General features: G+C 32.6%; 1 protein-coding gene across 1 annotated transcript; it reads right to left on the reverse strand.

The window, feature by feature from the left end:
* Positions 1-5,631: 5,631 nt before the first annotated feature.
* LOC120350408 (mitochondrial ornithine transporter 1-like) lies at positions 5,632-19,246 on the reverse strand. Its single transcript, XM_039423627.1, has 5 exons — positions 19,089-19,246; positions 15,371-15,551; positions 13,429-13,581; positions 8,266-8,439; positions 5,632-5,825 (listed from the first exon to the last, which is right to left on the reverse strand). Exons 1-5 carry the CDS (start codon positions 19,242-19,244, stop codon positions 5,692-5,694), a joined length of 798 nt encoding a protein of 265 aa, XP_039279561.1. The 5' UTR covers positions 19,245-19,246; the 3' UTR covers positions 5,632-5,691.
* Positions 19,247-19,469: the final 223 nt, after the last annotated feature.

A 19,469-nucleotide genomic window follows, 5' to 3' on the forward strand; every position in this document is an offset into this window, starting at 1 on the left:
AAGTAAATAATAAATTTTATTAAGTGAGTAAAACATGCTCTGTCCGGAAAGTAATGTCAATTTTTTTCGACACAACTGTTCATTCCAGATTGCTGCGGCGATGGGAGATTTTGATGGCGTGGGGGAGGGGGTATTTGAATTTGAGTACGACCCATTTTCATTATTCAACATTTCTAGAAAATTTTGGGTCCTCGTTACACTGTGGCGAGGCAGCACTGCAGCCGCTTCATTCTGGATTATGACGTGTCACGGAAATGCCTGTAAAAACTGTCCGACAGGGCGCAGACAAATGGCTCGCAGTCAGCCTTGCTCCCAAAACCCCGCAGCACTCTGGAACGTACAGTCGCGTCGGAAAAAATCCATTGACATTTAATACTTTTCAGACAGACCAGTAGGACATATTGTTTTGAAAAAAAAATAGAAATGGAAGGACCACTATCACTTACTGTGGCCATTATTATTCTACTAATATAAATTATTGTCAATTAATCCTCCAGTAGCGCGAGGTTTCTCAAAACATGTATAGGCTCGTGGGTATCCCATGATGAATAATATTGATCTACCATCCTTTTAGTTGACTCTTGATGCAACAAATTATAGCATCAGTAGGTCTTTCTGAACCACTATATTTGATTATGTTGGTCATAAAAAACTAGCTATGGCCATATAGTACAAAGTTTTAAAATTTGTTCTTTTATAAATTTATATAATTTTTTTAATGTTAAGGCTTCTGAAACATATGGAAATTACTGAGATATTGCAATTATTCAAATGCTAATGAATTAATATTATTAAACGAAAATCCAAATTAAATGCTGTAATTCACCCTGAAGACTTCTGCTACTGCAAAATATTGACAACAGGGTAAACAGCTAGATGGAAATTCGATGAGCGCTACTATTAAAAAATTGTTTGTCAGCCCGGGAATCGAACCCAGTACCTCCTAATTGCCGGTCAGGAATGCTTACCCTTACACCAAACTGACAATCTCTGGATAGCAGCGCTCATTTTATATGAAGCCATAGACTGTGGCCATAGCGGCCAGCCAGTCTACAGATGGAAATTACTGAGATATTGCAATTATTCAAATGCTAATGAATTGATTATTATTAAAGGAAAATTCAAATTAAATGCTGTAATTCACCCCGAAGACTTCTGCCACTGCAAATCTTGATAACAGGGTAAACAGCTAGATGGAAATTCGTAGGGCTGACAATTTTTGAATAGTAGCGCTCATTGAATTTCCATCTAGCTGTTTACCCTGTTGTCAATATTTGCAGTAGCAGAAGTCTACGGGGTGAATTACAGAATTTAATTTGGATTTTCGTTTAAAAGCTGTGCAAAGGCTAAAAATTAACTTTCTACTAGTGATATTTTTTCAAAGTTTTTCGATTTTTATATCATCAAGCTATCAAAATGAAAAAGTTTCTCAGGAAAACATTTTTTTCAGATAATTACTTTTTGAGATATGAGCGCCTAAAGTAAAAATTTTTGGGACAGAACATTTCAAGTTCGGTAAGAGATAAATCCATGAGATTCAGAAGATAGATTCTTCATGGTATTGTTGATTAATAAAACAAAAAATTTCTGAAAATATCAATTTTTGAGAAAGTTATTCAATTTACTAAAAATGACCAAAAATAACTTTTAATTGAGTGGAGAAGCCAGTCTTCTTGCACCTACTTTGCAATTAATACTAACATTTCAAAATATTTACATTATCGCAACCAGTATTCACTAATAAGAAAAAATGAGTAGCCTAATATCAAAGACGGACATCTGACTACCTGGTCAAAATTCAACTAACTATTGATTCTTATAGTATTTTTGGCGCTCTTTCCAATGGTGCATTCAATTTCGATCAAAAACGGCTTCTTATATGCTATTTCCATCCATGTTTTCCAACATCTGTTTCAAAAACGGACAGCTGTTACAATGCTTCATTTCAAACACGGACATCTGTAGATACAAAGATGAAGAACCAATGAGCAAGGAGTATCAGATCATGTGACCAACAAAACTGTCATGGCGTATACATGTGTTTACTGCAAAGATTGTAAAGGAGGTATCGACTTTTAGTTTGCTATTTTTAATAAATTTAAATGCATTTTTAGTAATAATTTACGTTAATATGGAGCAGGAAATATTACCAGTTTATCCAGAAAGTGCTCGCAAGAGAAAATCACAGCCAGAGAAATGGAAAAGAAACACAGAAAAGAGAAAAAAGTAAGCATAACCTCATACACTATCATATTGTTATTACTCACATTCAAACTCAATTACTGAATTATTATTCACAGTGAGAACTAATCTTCATATCAGTAAATTATAAGAAATTAATTCTTAATCAGTTCATAATGTTTTCATTATGTACTATGCTGTGAATTTTTAAAGAATTTTCAATTTGAAGACCTACCTGTCAATACTGAATTTGTAAGCTCAATTGTCATTACTCTTCCTGTTTTGAATCATTATGTGATCAAATAAAAACGTAATACTCAGTAAAAAGTATTGTCCATATGAGAGAAAAGATAACATTTTATTATATAACCTAGATAAAATTCAACCAAAATATTCTTATTATCTAGCCTACTAGCCTATGATGGTACTTTATGGTTTCTAGTATTAACCACTAAAAGGTATACAGCAGATTCCACCTAATTTGGCATTATGTTATGTCAGGACAGTCTGTGAACAGTCTTTGAGAGCATATTGGTTCATCTCTGGTGTTATTTTCGACTCAATACAGTCTTGCAGACCACTTGCAGACTGTCCTGGCAGAGCTGACAACAGAAAACAGTATCCTGACATCCACTAATTCAGGTGAAGTTTGCTATACAGGTACTACTCTTGTTTGTAATCTATCAAAAAATTTTCTGTGTTTCTCTGTTGCAGGTATAGTGCTAAAGGACTGCCCAACTACCCGACATGCAATCACAGGGTTGGCTTTCAATGTACTTTGCTGACAATGCGTGATGTGAAAGATTTTCATGCTGCTTTTTATTCAATCCCTGAGAAAGGTAAGCAGGACTCTTTTATCCTGGAATACTGCCGTGCAGAGCAACCGAATCCAAGAAGAAAAGTGAAATTACCAGTCTAGGGCAAATCTACAATTTATGAATACACCATTGTGAAACAAGCTGGGAACAATCTGAAAGTTTGCCGAAATACTTTCCTCAATGTATTGAATATTACCAAACATCGAGTTATTGGTGTATTTACGAAGTTCAAGAAAGGTATTAACCATGTTCCAGTTGAGACCAGGGGTGGGAATCACAAGGAAGCTAAATTTGCTAGTAAAAGAGAGGCAGTTATGTCTTTTATCAGTTCCTTGATGGCTTGTATATCACATTATGCAAGGGAGAAAAGTACACGCATTTATCTACCCTCAGAGCTATCTGTGAAGAAATTATGGACAATGTTTAATAATGATAAGCCTGATAATGAACAAGTGACAGAGTGTTTTTTTAGAAAGAAAAGTTTTCTGTGTTAACTTCAACATAGGATTCTCAGCACCTGCTGTAGACGAGTGCAGTACATGCATTGAGCTTACTCAAAGAATCTCTATTGAGAAAAACGATGCTCAGAAATCTGAATTGCAATTTAAATTGAAACTGCATAAGAAGCAAGCTAATCGGTTTTTTGACCGTCTGCGAGAGAAACCACCAGGTTGTGCTATTTTTTCATTTGACTGCCAGAAAAACCTGGTACTTCCCAAAGTAAGTGACCAAATTGCTTACTATACCCGTCAACTGTATTGCTACAACTTGTCTGTTGTAAGAGGATTATCAACTGACTCATTGAAACGTGACAATGTTTCAATTTATTCATGGACTGAGAATGAGGCAAAGAAGTCTTCCAGTGAAGTTGCATCCATTGTATATAATGAGCTAACAACAACTGATCTGTCTGATTGTAATTCTATTCGACTGGTTGCAGATGGATGCGCAGGTCAAAATAAGAATGTAATTGTTGTGACAATGTGCATGAAGTGGCTTGCAACTGATGCGCCAGAGTCAATAAAAGATTTGGAAATAATTTACCCTGTCACTGGTCATTCATTCATGCCAGCTGATAGAGTATTTGGGCTGCTGGAGAAAGAATTCAAAAAGAAACAGAATTTCATTTGTAAAGAGGAATATCATGAAATCTTCAAGAAGTATGGGAAATTGAAGCTGGTTGAAAAAGATTGGAAACTACTCAATTGGAGAGAGCAGGCAATCCAGCATGTCAAATCGGCAAGTCAACTTCATTTCCAAATTTCTAAATGCAGACGCATCATCCTACGTAAAACAAAGTCAGGAAATGTGACTGTCCGAGGAGAGATTGGATATGGTTTATTGACTGGAAGAGAGAGACCCATTATTAAAGTGAATCATTCTATTGCTGATATAAATCCAACAGTCATGTCTGTCGGTGTTCCATTGAAGCCTGAAAAGTTAACAGATGTTGCTAAACTACTAGAGAAACATTTTGGAAATAATTGGAGAAGCCTGGAGACACTTCAGTGGTATGTCAATGTGATTGATGCGGATAGCGGATTTCAAGATGAGAACACAGCAAATAATAATGAGTGTGAGTGCATTGAATTGCAAGATAATGACAATGTCGATGATGGGAGAATTGTGACAATACACCTGAATAATTAACATGAAATAATTTAATAACATAAATAATTTACATTCTCGATTTTTTCTTAATAAAAATATTCAATTTTTATATCAATTTATTTAATTTTTGTATTACCTAAAACCTAATTAATAAAATACCAGTCATGCGTTATACATGATACCAGCCATACCAGTGATGAATGTTAAAAGAAAGTTTTAAACTATATGATATTGAAAAAAGTTTTAATTATAAGCATTATTATAAAGATGACTATATTTTCAGAACCTCTCTTTTATTCAATAATATTGATTCATAGGCAAAGAACAATGATGAATACTATGATGAATGACAAGAGTCTTGTCGAGATGGATTAGTTTCAAAAACAGACATTTGTAATACAGTTCACATCAAAAACTGACTTTTTGTTTCAAAAATGGACATCTGTATTTTTCAAGTGGAAATACAGCTGTATATTCAATATATTGATGTTGGATGCTATAACATATGATTCCATAGGCTCTAAACTTTAAGGAGAAAAATATATCATAGTTGAAGAGAATAGTATTTCAGGAGAGATATGTAGCTGTGGTGGAATCTCACCAAAACTGCAGATGTCCGTATTTGATATTAGGCTACTCAAATGTGATAAGATTCACATTAGCCAGTAAATAACGAGCTAAATTAATGACAGGTTGTACGAAGTTTTGAATGGAACAATCTGTATGTGGAGTGAATAAGACAAATTAGCTGTCCTTTATGTGCAGGTTTTTAAAAAGCAGCCTATTGTAGTATTTATTTATTTATTTATTCTTAACCATGAATGATCCGGAAAGGAACAACAGGCTTAAAGCCCAAAACTTCTCCTTTCCCAATTTTGGTATTGATTGTAGCTATTCAATAATGGCTGATTAGAAACAGTCTATTATTCATATATTTGGTTTATTCTAAGATCACCTACACAGAAATGACACTTTTAGAAAAAAATTTAGAGAAATATGAAATGATGGAATCATAACTGACTACACTTTGAGCAAACAAAATTTTACTTTCAGTAAATAACAGAAGTAGACAATTAAATTGCTATGCAATATTTTCAGTTCCAAGAAAGGAATTGAGAAGTGATCGACTAGTTTCATAAACTAGAAATAGGACGGCAGTTGATGGAATTGTGCGTATCACTGTTGGAGTCCAGCCGCTGTACATTGCCGTGAATCCTACACAAAATTAAGATTTTTATTAAAAATAGGCTACATGTGTTAGACATAATAAGGTAGGCTATTCTTTATATTTTTGCATAACACTGTTCGAAAATATTAAGTTAATCCATAGTGCGAGCATACAATCAAATATTAGTTATTTGTAATACCTATACAAATAAAATGAAATTGAAATTCCATTATCTGATTTGACTACAGGCCTACTCTAGTGAGATAACTACCAGCAAACATTGAGCAAAAGGTGAGGAGTCAGCAGTCCACATGAAAAATAACATAACTAGGTACTAAAATAGTTCATTATTTCCATTCATCCAATGCTGACAGTTGAAAGTGAATCCCACTATAGGAGATATTTTTCTTGGAAACATAAATATATTTATTCCAAGGTGGAATAAAGAAAATTATGAAGAATTTTCAACAAAAAGCTCAACTTGTGGTATTACAATATGAGTGAGTGTATGCTGAAATCAATAAATTAGGTTCATTACTAGAATTGGATATTCAACACTGTTATGTAGACTACTCTGATTTCCATCATTGTTCGATGTAAGGATGTAAGCCGAATTGAATAAAAATAACTCTTATTTTGTTGATAAACGAATCCAAAAAAGATACATCTTATTGTCGAATCAATTCTGCAACAAGAACAATACTGATGATTCATCATACTTCTGAAGAAATCAATTGAGAGCTTCACCGTCTAGGAAAAAATAGACAGAATTTAAAAGAGAATAACAATGAAGATACACCCATAACCAAGGTGAATATTAAATTTATTAATAATAATCCTGTAAAAATAATGATCGCATAAAATATGCATAGCGTTTTAAGTCACATTAAATGTTAGGAAACCATATCAAACAACAATTAGTTATTTAGAACTGACAGGATTAGACTTTCACCAAAACAGATTTGAATCAACTTATCTGTATTTTTATTAGTACCGGTAATAATAATGATAATTAGGATTAGATCGGCTAAAATAGAAGATAAGCAAGCAAACAAGCAAGCAAGAAAATCTTTTCAACTTACCTCTTACCTGATTACATTCTATTGATTTGAATTGCATTGATTAGGCCTATTTGAATAACTTTGTCCTACTCTATGAAAAATTCAAGTATTAAGTAAGTTTTTGAACAGAAAATACTCGATGACGTATACATTATAATAGGATTATTACAAATAATGGACCCTTTTTTCAATAATTCATAATTATCAATTTTAAAATGAGTCTTTAAACAAATGAAAAGATTAAATCACAAAGTATTTTTAAAATAATTGCCTTGTACACCTATCAGACCAAGCTTCCAGGACGCGCAGCAAGCAAGTGGTCAGTCGCTCACCAGGTACTGTTGTTACTCAGACAGCCACATTTTGGCTTCTGGTTGGATGCCTAAAGCCCGGCGACCACACTGGTAGACAAAACGTGGCTGCCCAAGTCTTGAAACAATGCCCGGTGACGGAGTGAGCGACTGGTCGCCCGGCTGACCGTGTCACCTGCTTTCCCGGCTGGCTGCGCGTCCTGTGGCTGCCTGGTCTAATAGTGACACCAGGTATTTATTGAGAATTTTTGGAGGGAATTCTCTCTTTCCATTGGTATGAAGATTTGGCATTTCGGATTTGTACTTTGGTAGTTATGAATTTTTAAAAATGAATCCATAATTTGTTATAACTTGAGCTCTAGGATTACATTTGAAACTTGCAATAATTGCGTTGCAATACTCTTTGCTGTTGCCATCTCTTATTTAAAAAAACAATCCAAATTTTAATGTTCATAAACTAATAAAACAAATGTTAAAGCAGAAATTTTGAATCTTTAGGTCAATATTCATATAATATGCTATGTGTCTGACAGAATAGGCATCACAGGCTCTCTAAATTTTTCTGTAATAAATATTACGACAATATGGAAACTAGTTCAAGCTAGAGGTTATACAATATGAATTAGATGAAAAATATTTTTCCAAACAAAATAACTATCTCACAACTTGATTTTGAAATGCTTGTATACTCATACCAATAAGTATGTGCAGCTGGTGTGAAGATAACATTTCTAAGAAATTATGATTGAGCTCAATGAAATCAAAAAGTACAGTAGTACACTTACGGTGGATCATGAAATAACTAGGGACAGAATAATTATTTTCAACTGAATTATGTTTGATTCTCAACTACAGTATAATATTCAACTACATACAACACCTCTAGTAAATATTTACTCCTTCGGAACATAAAAACAGCAGATTCATAAATTAAAAAATTCTCTTCGTACGCTTTTCAGGACTATCACAGTGGACACAGCAGACTCAGAATTTTGATAATATTCTCGTCATACGCTTTTCAACAATACCGTATCAAAATATTGTTACGGAATGGAACAGAGTGTAGCCTCAATACGTATTATTATAAACCGATAGAAGTTCCCAACGCAACTCACTTCTAGATAGTTCTTCTGGCGTGAAGACGCGCCTGAGCCTCCCCTCAAGGTACATGGTGGACACTTTGTCGATGAGCTCGAGTGGCGCTGTCCACATCTCCTGCTGCAACTGAGTGTCAACCATTTCGGCCAACTCATGAACATCTACATGCTCTAACAGCGATTCAGCGCATCCTGTCCACCAAACTACTTTGTAAAATCAATCAATGCACATCATACACTCGATGGACGATGTTCCTATTTACAATGATTCGGATGGGATACGTCGGTCGCTATAATACGAATGATGTTTTTGTGATAATTGTGTTCTTTCTGACATGATTTTGATGCTGTTTTTACGTAATTGTGTTGGTGACATGATGTCAAGGAGAATGGAGCCCGAAATAAAATCCACTGTGAAAGCCCAAATGTAAAGCATATGAATTCATTTTACTCAATTTAATAATGACCTGCTATGTGTCTCCAAGATATAAATACTGATTGAAGATATCATGAGTAGTATGAAAAGTATAAATATGATACAGGTAATCAAGAAGAACATTAGGTAATGATTTAAGAAGATGAAGACGATACATTAAAGTGTATCTAGTTGAAAGTTGAGAGAATTTTATGATTAATTGAAAATGTTGAATAATAACAATAACATTACTCTTTCTCTTGATTTTATTATTCTGTGCCCCAATAAAAAATAAAGCTTACCGAATGAGAGATATTTTTATGCAGTCATTTGTCAATAGGACTAGGTATTTATTGTCTAGATTGATATAAAATTGGTATTGGAATAAAAAAATACGATCAATTAACTATTTCATCACATTGGAGTAATAAAATTGTTGATAAATTTAAATGAATCTAATTATTATAGAAATCACTGGTACCCTCTGTACAGTTTTATTTGAACCCTACTAGTTTCAGCACTCATGCCATTTTCGAGTGTTTTATGAATTTATCATTAATTAATGATCTCATTATCCAATTGAGTCTTGCAGATTTGCCATTTAAATATATGATCCATGTTGGTCCATTAGGCATGACTTTTGAATGAATGATTTTCGGGACTGACTGACGAAAACGATTACTATTTATACTCACCAATTCCTTTATGTTTGAAAACATCTGTTCTAGTCAATGATTTTCGAAAGTGTAGAAGATGAAATGAAATATGAGAGAACTTACTTGCTTTATGTGACAACGTCCGGTCACGAAAAGCTACCTCAACTGCTATCTGTTGTGGCTCACAAACAGACAAAATTATACTTATTAATAAAAATGCAAAGCAAGAAATGCACAGTTATTTCAAAGTGTCTGGCTAAATTAAATAGCGTTTATGGTTAATGTCAAGTTAGAGAATAAGAAGCTATATTAGAAAGTAACCTATCCACCAAATTCAAGAGCAAAATTAATACGCTTCAATCAAACATGTTAGTAATATTTTCTAACATAGTGAAAATGAAAGAGAACACGCTTCAACAACAACAAACGCCAGAAATACTATTGATCATACATTTGAATAAAAGTTGATTGAGTTACATTCATAATGCATAATACATTCATTTATCTCCAAAAGAAGTGCACTAGAGGACTGTAGTACTTACTTGGTAACAATATAATAGATACCTAGATATACTAAAAGTATATCCAATAATTTTTCAAAGTTGTTGCATTACCTATATAAGAAATTATTCATTTATCTATAATTATGCATAATAGTTCTGTCAACCGACATTGATCCTATAGTCCAGTCACTATATACATTGGTGCATACAATTTATATTGTAGTTCTGATTTCTTAATATATTATTTGGGAACATAGGAGAATTCCAGAACCAATTTCTCCTTGCAAAATTTCCTTGTGCTAGATACACGGTGGCCCAAAAACCTCGTATTTTCGGCTCATTTTTCAGTTTTGAGCTATTTCTGCTAAATCTCGTAATCGTTCAGAAAAATTTGCTCTCGCCTTTTTTTTAGATTATAAAATTCTGATTAAAATGAGATCATTAGGAACTCTCTATCTTCAATGAGTACTGAGTTATGATTTTTCAATAATGAGTAAAATTTTAAGAAAAAATCAATTTTGATGAATTTTAGTTTTTGATCAACAATATCTTCAGATTGTTACCATTTAGATGTATAATTTAAAATCCCTCTGGGCGTATTTTTGTGCTCTACAATCTGAGATCAGGTACAGCGCTCTATCTCATATAGATTCCCAGGTACACCTGACAACAATGCTCCTTGTATTGTGAAAAACACCTAATTTTCAGCTTCAACCATCATCACCAACTACGTAGTCTTCACATCGATATTTTGCACAATGACATAAGTTCATGACATTATGTTCTATGAGAATCACCCGTTAGATGCACTTCATTTCAGTATTTCCTAGTGGAGAGGCGCGCTTAAGGACACCTCAAGGATCAAAATTTCAAACACTTATAACTCCTGACACAATGCTCAGATTTCATCGTACTACACTTCATTCTTCTCAGTTCGTCAAGGCGGTGTAAAATCATGCATAATAAGTCAAATTCGGTCCAAAAATGGAAAATTTATTGCTGAGTTTACTTAAGCCCATTTTCCAATACACAAAAAAATGGCCAATTTCTATATTCAAAAAGCTGCATGTCTTTTGAAATACTTCTGATAAAATTTCCAAATCTAGCGAGGATGTGAAAATTGTTCTCCTCTACCCACTCCAATAAATATTTTTTCAATTCCAATACCATTCGAAAGTTACAGAAGATTTCAAAAATGGCGATTTCAGTTTTTACATTTTTTCCGTGGTTTTACTGTTGATCAAGAGTTTCTAAAACAAGTCTGATACATCATAGAAACTCTCGATTGATTCCAAATTGTAGATAAATTCATCCTCTACGAGCTCAGCTGCCTAAAATCCATATTGAAACACTTTTCCCTAACATAGAACTGCTAAAACCGTTAATATGATAAAAATATCTACAATTTCTACAATATCTAACAATCAAATCTCATCCTACGAAAATATTTTTCCATAAATCGTTCACAGCAGATGAAAGAGAAAATTCTACTGTACATTTCAAGATCAAATAATGATTTTTTATAATAAGGGGTTACCGAGATACATAGCTTTGAATATAGTAATTGGCCATTTTTTGTGTAATGGAAAATGGGCTTAAGTAAACTCAGCAATAAATTTTCCATTTTTGGACCGAATTTGACTTATTATGCATGATTTTACACCGCCTTGACGAACTGAGAAGAATGAAGTGTAGTACGATGAAATCTGAGCATTGTGTCAGAAGTTATAAGTGTTTGAAATTTTGATCCTTGAGGATTTTGATCCTGAAATGAAGTGCATCTAATGGGTGATTCTCATAGAACATAATCTCAGGAACTTATGACATTGTGCGAAATATCGATGTGAAGACTATGTAGTTGGTGATGATGGTTGAAGTTGAAAATTAGGTGTTTTTCCCATTATACCTGGGAATCTATATGAGATAGAGCGCTGTACCTGATCTCAGATTGTAGAGCACAAAAATACGCCCAGAGAGACTTTGAATTCTACATCTAACTAAATGGTAACAATCGGAAGATATTATTGATAAAAAATTAAAATTCATCAGAATTGATTTTTTCTTTTAATTTTACTCATTAAAAAAAAATATAACTCAGTACTCATTGGAGATAGAGAGTTCCGAATGATCTCATTTTATTCAGAATTTTATAATCTAAAAAAAGACGAGAGCAAATTTTTCTGTCCGATTACGAGATTTGGCAGAAATAGCTCAAAACTGAAAAATGAGCCGAAAATACGAGGTTTTTGGGCCACCTGTATCTAGCACAAGAAAATTTTGCATGAAGAAATTGGTTCTGGACTTCTCCTATGTTCCCAAATAATATATAAATTGCAAGCACACCCCCTTTTTTATGTCTATATTGACTGGACTACTAGTAAAGCTGGGTTTATGCCGTCGTCGACCACGACAGGGTGAGGATCTCAGATTGGATGGATTTCAATTTGTCTAAATAACCTGAAAGATTATGTTCAATTATGTTTTAATGAGGGAGGTTGAGTTTATACTTTTTTATTCTTTTAAATGGCAATATGTTGATATTATTATAAATGTTAGATTCTTCAATAATAAACACAAATATAATGAAAAGTTATTTGATCAGCTGTTTTAGCACACTTGAAATTTGGACAATATGAATGTCAACAATGCATGCCGTCGTCGACTGTGGAAATTTACGCATAAAGGAAAACGTACCTTTTGTTGGTATACGTCGGATCTGTCATACAGCTCCTAATTATTTCGTCAATGACAGGTGGAATAAAAAATATTTATAATTAAAATTGATGACTCTCCAAAGAGGTATAATGGAAATGATTCAAAGTCTTATCACATCCTAACTAAATACAATTTAAAATTAGATTTTCCATCCGAAATATCAACTCCAATTATTTTAATGAATAATATTTTGAGTATAAATGAATCAATAAATGAATTATGATTTATTAGCTACCATGTCATGTGCATTATAGACAAATGATATGGAATGTAATGTGTTCTATTTGAGCGTTTTTAATGTTGATTATAACTCAAGGTATCTGTTCTTCATCTCTATAGTTAGACATGGAAAAAACAATGGAGAAAAAAGAATAGGTCAATGGGCTCAACAGCCTATATTAAAAAATTGAAGGAATGTAGATATAGGAGGTTATAGGCGTAGTTATTTATTTTTCTATTATCATAGAGAAAGGATAAGCTTAATTGTTTGTCTTTGCTATTATTTAGTAATTCTAGCTGGATAACATATAAAATAATGAAAAGAGACAACATGGATTCGAGGATTGCACTATATATGGTGCAGGTATCATTCAATAATATTATCGAACAAACTACTCTTGGGTTTGAAGGAATTGAACAAAATTCTGCTAAAGTTCTTGAAATATTCGTTGCAGAGGAATTAAATAATCTGTATGAGTAAAATAATGACAGATCGCTCTAGTGCACTTTCAATTACGAGAAAAAAGAGGTTAACACAAGAAATTAGTTGTGTGCGTTCAATATCAACTAATTTGTCATTAAATTGTAGCAGAGATAAGTTTGCGGAAGACGTGGCAGCAGGTATTGCAGCCGTCCGTCGCAGCTGCTATTGACAAAGAGGCCTACTTCATACCTTCGTTTCTGAACATGGTTAGCATGTTGGTGAACATGGAGCCGTCAGACATTTGGCCGACTTGGATGCGCGACTTGACCACGTCAAATGGAAACACCGCCGTCCAGAAACTGACGCCACCCACCGCTCCAGCCGCCATTGTCCGCAGGGCTCCTAAAATAGAACATCATTCACTGAAATAAAATATAGGAAGAGAAAAAGTTTTGTGCTAGAGCCTGTCTCTTCTTTCCAATATTGTAATGTGCTTGATCGATAAAATTGATAATCTACTAAATTATAAGAGTAAGTATCAATTGTACTTTTATGAAAGCATAGAAATCATGGCAACGATTGAGAGGAACAACAGGCTCAACCAAAAAGGTTGGAATCAATGTACCTAGAGTACAATGTATTCTAGGTATATTGTCTGGAATTATGATATGATAAAATAATACTATCATGCGGTTATTATGTTATCAGTGATTTCCAATAATAATATTACTAATTTTCGATAAGTTAATTGAACGCCCTCATATCTTATGTGTAGTAATACATTTTATTAGTATATTAATAACATGTCAGCTTGAAGTATTCACAGCGTTTTGCAGGAGGCCGAACAACTAGCTAACTGAATAAAAATGTAGTTAGAATAAAAGTTAACACAGAAATTATTAACATTTTTGGAATATTTTTCATACTTTATAAATAATTCCAAATTCCAATTCTACTAAATCTTATTGCAGCAAAAAGTTGAATCTGCAGATAAGTGCTCTTAGGTCCATATACACCATCTCAATTTAAACTGATCGTTTAAACAAGGAATGTGACAGATTAAAACAAATGCGACTATTTCAAGAAGAGTAAAATCGTGGTTTAGCGTTTAACGTGGATGATGCATATGGTCCTTAGTTGACGAATGGAATTATATGTTGCAATCTTATAACTGATAAGATAGTAATCATATCTTAAATCTGGTTGGTAGGAGAATGGTCAGGTACAGAAGAGAAAATTCTCTATTTTCAATAGAGAAAATTATTTTCTTGTCCAATCGAATTGTACTGTTTCTGTTAGTCCATTGATCCTTAAAAAATGTTTCAATGTGGAAATTGTTCCAATTTATTTACTAAATTAGTTCCCAATTAATCTATTTTTAATTCACCTACGAGAGAGCTTTGATTGAATGTTTATTTCAATTCAACTAACATACTGAAGTATGCAGCATATTGGGCAATTTCAAAGCTGTTCTGTTGCGCTAGAAAACTTACAATAAACAAATTGCTATAAAACATCTTTGTAACTTGCTTTTTCTTCAGCAAATAAATAAATACGATGAATGTAATAAAATTATTAATTTTTGTTCCATGTAAGTTGTATAATAGTATTTCATTGAAAATCTTGAGCATAGTTCAGTGGAAAACTTGAATGTTTTAAAAGTTATATCTTTTCCTATACCTACTATCTTTGTTCTATAAAATATTACGATAGAAAAGATCATTTTCAAATAAAAGACATTGACATTTTAAAATAATGACGTATGATATTGATTATGATGAAAAGTGTATTTTGGAATGCCAAGCAAATTTTCGCAATTTTTCATAGATAACGCTAATTGATATCATATAACAGTCTACCTTTTTATGGCGGTTAATTCACAAGCAGTAATTACGATTGCATCTGCAATCGTAATTACTCTTTTAATGGAAAGAGTAGACAGTGAATGCATTGTATTTGTGTGTAGAGAATTTAAATGTGAAATACTACTTTCTTTCATACCAGCACTTGAACAAGAAGTTTCAAAATGAGAATTAATGACGACTTTTAATTGCAAATAATCAACTAATAATTTCAAGAAAAAAATTCTCATCTAATTGAACCATTCTGGTAAATACGTATTTTCAAATAACTATTTTTAGTGATGAAAGCATAGCATAACTACTAGGAATGAATTAGGCCAATAATTTACCACATTCATCCTTCGTCTTTCCCTCTGGTGTTAACATGATTCTTGTAGCTTCATATCCACCGAAGAAAAAGAAATACCCAGGCATTTCGCGGGCCATTGTCGGCACTATACCTCTGAATACTCCCATAATGCCTTCAGTTTTCAAGATTTTGTGCGTTATTTTGAAAGCGCTTTCTCTCTCCTAAAAAAAGAAACAATATAAGTTGAAAGTAATTGTCGAATCATTTAATTGAGAATGTTACATTAATGTAGAGCATTGGAATGTTGAGAAAAGGAGTGCAACCATTTTAGTAAATACTAGCAGGCCTGGCGAACTTCGTACCGCTAAAAATCAATGTATCTCATTTCAAAGATGAATTTAATGCGTTCATAGTTGTTGTCAATAGATGGTCCAGGAATATGCGATATACGATAAATCACACAGAATTCCATATTCTTTCCATCTTCCATTTTAGGATGAATATCAGCTAAACTAAATTCAAAAAAATTGTAAATTATTCTGTCATTCTTCAGAAATTAATGAATGCAATATGAACAACTCTCTTTCATGAGGTGAATAATTTTTTCTCCAACATTGTCCTGTTCTCAATGGTAGGGGACTGGTAACAATTATTTATATAGGTCTTTTAAGAAACCATCCACAGCTGGTACCAAACAACTACACTTTAACTACAAACCACCGTTTTAATACCAGTACACAATTTATCACAGGGTGACCTGTTTATTACAGCTGGTAACTTTAGATGCTCAATCATATTATCACAACATGATCTTGAATCATGATCATCTTTCGGTAGCCGCTCGGCCGACAATTTCGAAAACATAGATATGTAAAATGGATTGATAAATAATAATTATTATTAGCCCCCCTTTTAAAATTCTTGATCAGAAACCATCCCCAATATTCACACAACATATTCCCAAAGTTTCATGCCGTTCTGCCAAGTAGTTTTCAAGTCTATAGGGAACAAACAAACACACAGACATTCATTTTTATAGATAAGATAGATAGATGAGCTATTTTTTTTAGATAGATACGCTGATATAAGTTATTTGGTCAGCATTTTCATCAATTAAAATAAGTCAAACTCTTATAATGTGTAGAAAAGTTCTCTTGAATAATACTTTTTTTAATTACAACTTCTTCGATTGGCACTAAAGCCAAAATCGAGTCCTAGCCTCCTCTTTAATTAAAACTACAATGGGCATTTAGTTATTAACTAGAGACCCCCTGGGTTGAAGAACTCGCTCATGAACTGTTGTATTGATCTCTGAGATCCGCAACTTGTAATTATACAGAGTTGGTAAGAATTATTATAGAAACAGCTAAATATATATATATATATATATATATATATATATATATATATATATATATATATATATATATTACAAGTATGATATTACTGTAGTAGGTTCCATGGGAATCCTATTCCAATTGAAAAAAAACTCTGTCGCTTCAAATTTTTGTCCGCCATCTTAGATCCAAGCTCATTTCAAATCCAGCTTCATTTTGAATCTAACTTCATTTTTTCAAATGGGAAGGTTGTCATGTGATACATGATTCCGATACAGAATTTCAAAGAAAAATTAATGGCGAAACCCGCACATCGATATCTCAATGGTCTCAACATTTGAAGGTACTAATAAATGATACAAAAATGAAATGAATGAGTACGGTACCTATACATTGAATAATCAAGTGTTAGTGAACACTAATATTAGATTCTACTCACAAATTCAACACTTTGAACAAAAAAAATTGTCACAGCAACTGCTATCACAAGTAGTATAATTACGTGTATGTTACAGACAGGCAGACAGACGTTAACGGAAGCGAGTTAATATAGAACTTATAAATTAATGTTGTGTATATTCAGCTGAAATCATGTGTCGGCGCATAAAGCCTGTGTGACAACTGCCAAATAATAGCTACAGCTTCTTTAAATGAGTGGAAAATTACATAAATAGCATGCAAATAATTTCTGCTGACTGATAAATGATAAATCAAAACATTTTTTTTTCTTATGCACTTTCAATGTTATTTTTATATCCTGAAAAAGGATGAAAGAGTGAGTGAATTTTGTTGTCCACCGAACTTGACCCGTAAAAAGGTTCGAAGAATTCGTGTTCAAAATTTGAAGTTGATTGATCAATTCTCTCTAAAGTTCTTATCGAACATACAAACAGCAAAAAACGAATTAGGGCTCTAGTAAGTCAAAAGTAAGAACTTCGCAACGCTCGTTCAAGAAAATTATGAATGAATAATACTATCAGTCAATGATAGTTTTTCAGAAAAGTATTGTGATAACGGTTGCATTTAATAATTCAAAGCTATGAATCAAGAAGTTTATAATTGAGTCGTTATCAAGCAAAACCTTACAAGTTTCATAAAATAATAATGGCAGTAAGTTGTTATTCCAGTTATAAAATTTCATCGGATTTGCAATCACAACAAAAGAGTGTAACTGGTAACAGGAAAATGAAATCTTACGCTTGATTTCAAAGTAATTGATTTGTAATCTGATGACGCTCACTATCTCTTTTGCTATTTTCCCTGTATCTGGGAAAGATTGCATGACATGCTATCACTCATTTTGCTAGATTGAAATTGATTTGTTGCGTAACTTCAACTGTTATGATATCATCAATAATTATTTAAATTCAATGATAGGCCTAACATAACAACGTAGAATTGAGAACGTCACTTCAATTTGACCTCTGGCATCTTAGAAATGCCGTCGCTCAATATAATCAGTTTCTAAATTAAACAGTGTAATTGTCGTGTGTACTGAATCAAATAATAAACATTCTGATCAGGTCTTAGGTTCAAGTGCGATGAGTAGCCTACATGTAAATATTTATTCTTGAAGAATAATTACTTGTAATGATGGTAGAATACCATAGTTGAATCTACAAATACAATTATTAGAAGATACAATTCCAGATTATGAAGAAATCCATCATCTTACTCGTTGATACACATTGATTGTGACTTTGAGAGAATATATTCTGAACACAAATTACTTTTTAGTAACTGAAAATTTAACTTTAGCCTATTAGTAACTTGATTGAGAAAAATCCAAAGTCTAAAATTACGATGATGAGTAAATTGAAAAAATCTCACATTGAAAAAAGTCGCATTGAATACACGTAAATTACTAAAGCTAGCTTAGCTTAATGCATGTACATAGTATGTCAAATTTCTGACCGTATTATGATTGAACGAATTTATAATTTAAATTTATCATATACTAACCATTCTTCAAGTAATTTATGAAACTTTTCAAAATTCGGTTGAAAGATAAAATTAGTTTAATAAGTTTAAATAAGAAAGGAAGCAATCAGTTTTTGTATATTGAATCTATTTCTATTATTATTGGCTAAGAATTTGAGATTATCTTTATTTCAATTGTTTTATGTGTTAGTATTGTTGTATGTAAATATGTTTAAATAGCTTATGCTTGTAAACTACAGCAGTAGAAAGTCAACTTTTTCTTTCTTGTATTGTGTCTATTGTTGTAATGACTCCTCCTCTAAACACGGACTTGTTCCATATTAGAGGGAGTAATTTTCAGGGAATATATTGTAAAATGTACGTTCTGGAAATAAAATGAATTTGAATTTGAATTAATTGAAGTGAAAAATTCTCTATGCACTACATCATTCACGTTTTAACAAGTGATTTGACATCAAATCATCATAGAATTGCACTTACTACAGCGGTCTTAGTCTGCGCAGCATGCTCTTTAGCTGCCTGCATTTTGATTTTGATTAGCTCAGTGGGACAAAGCGAGAAAGAAGAGAAGAAAGCAGCCAGAAACCCTGCTGATGCATTCGACAACACTCCCAAATCTTGAACATCCTGAAACATAATATTATAATACCGTAATATTATATATTTTAAAACTTGTGAGTTTTGAAAGTATCTCTAAAGAAAATGGCTTCTTTGTTAACTTGAATTTTTGCGTTGCCAATTTCCTTTAGTAGCTTACTGAGTAGCTTATTAAGAACACTTCCACACTTTTCTAAGAATACAATACGTTGACAAGACGTCTGAATTTCTAAAAATATTATATTATACGAAATTTACATTTTT

This window comes from Nilaparvata lugens, chromosome 3 (genome assembly GCF_014356525.2).
Source record: "Nilaparvata lugens isolate BPH chromosome 3, ASM1435652v1, whole genome shotgun sequence".
NCBI lineage: Eukaryota > Metazoa > Arthropoda > Insecta > Hemiptera > Delphacidae > Nilaparvata > Nilaparvata lugens.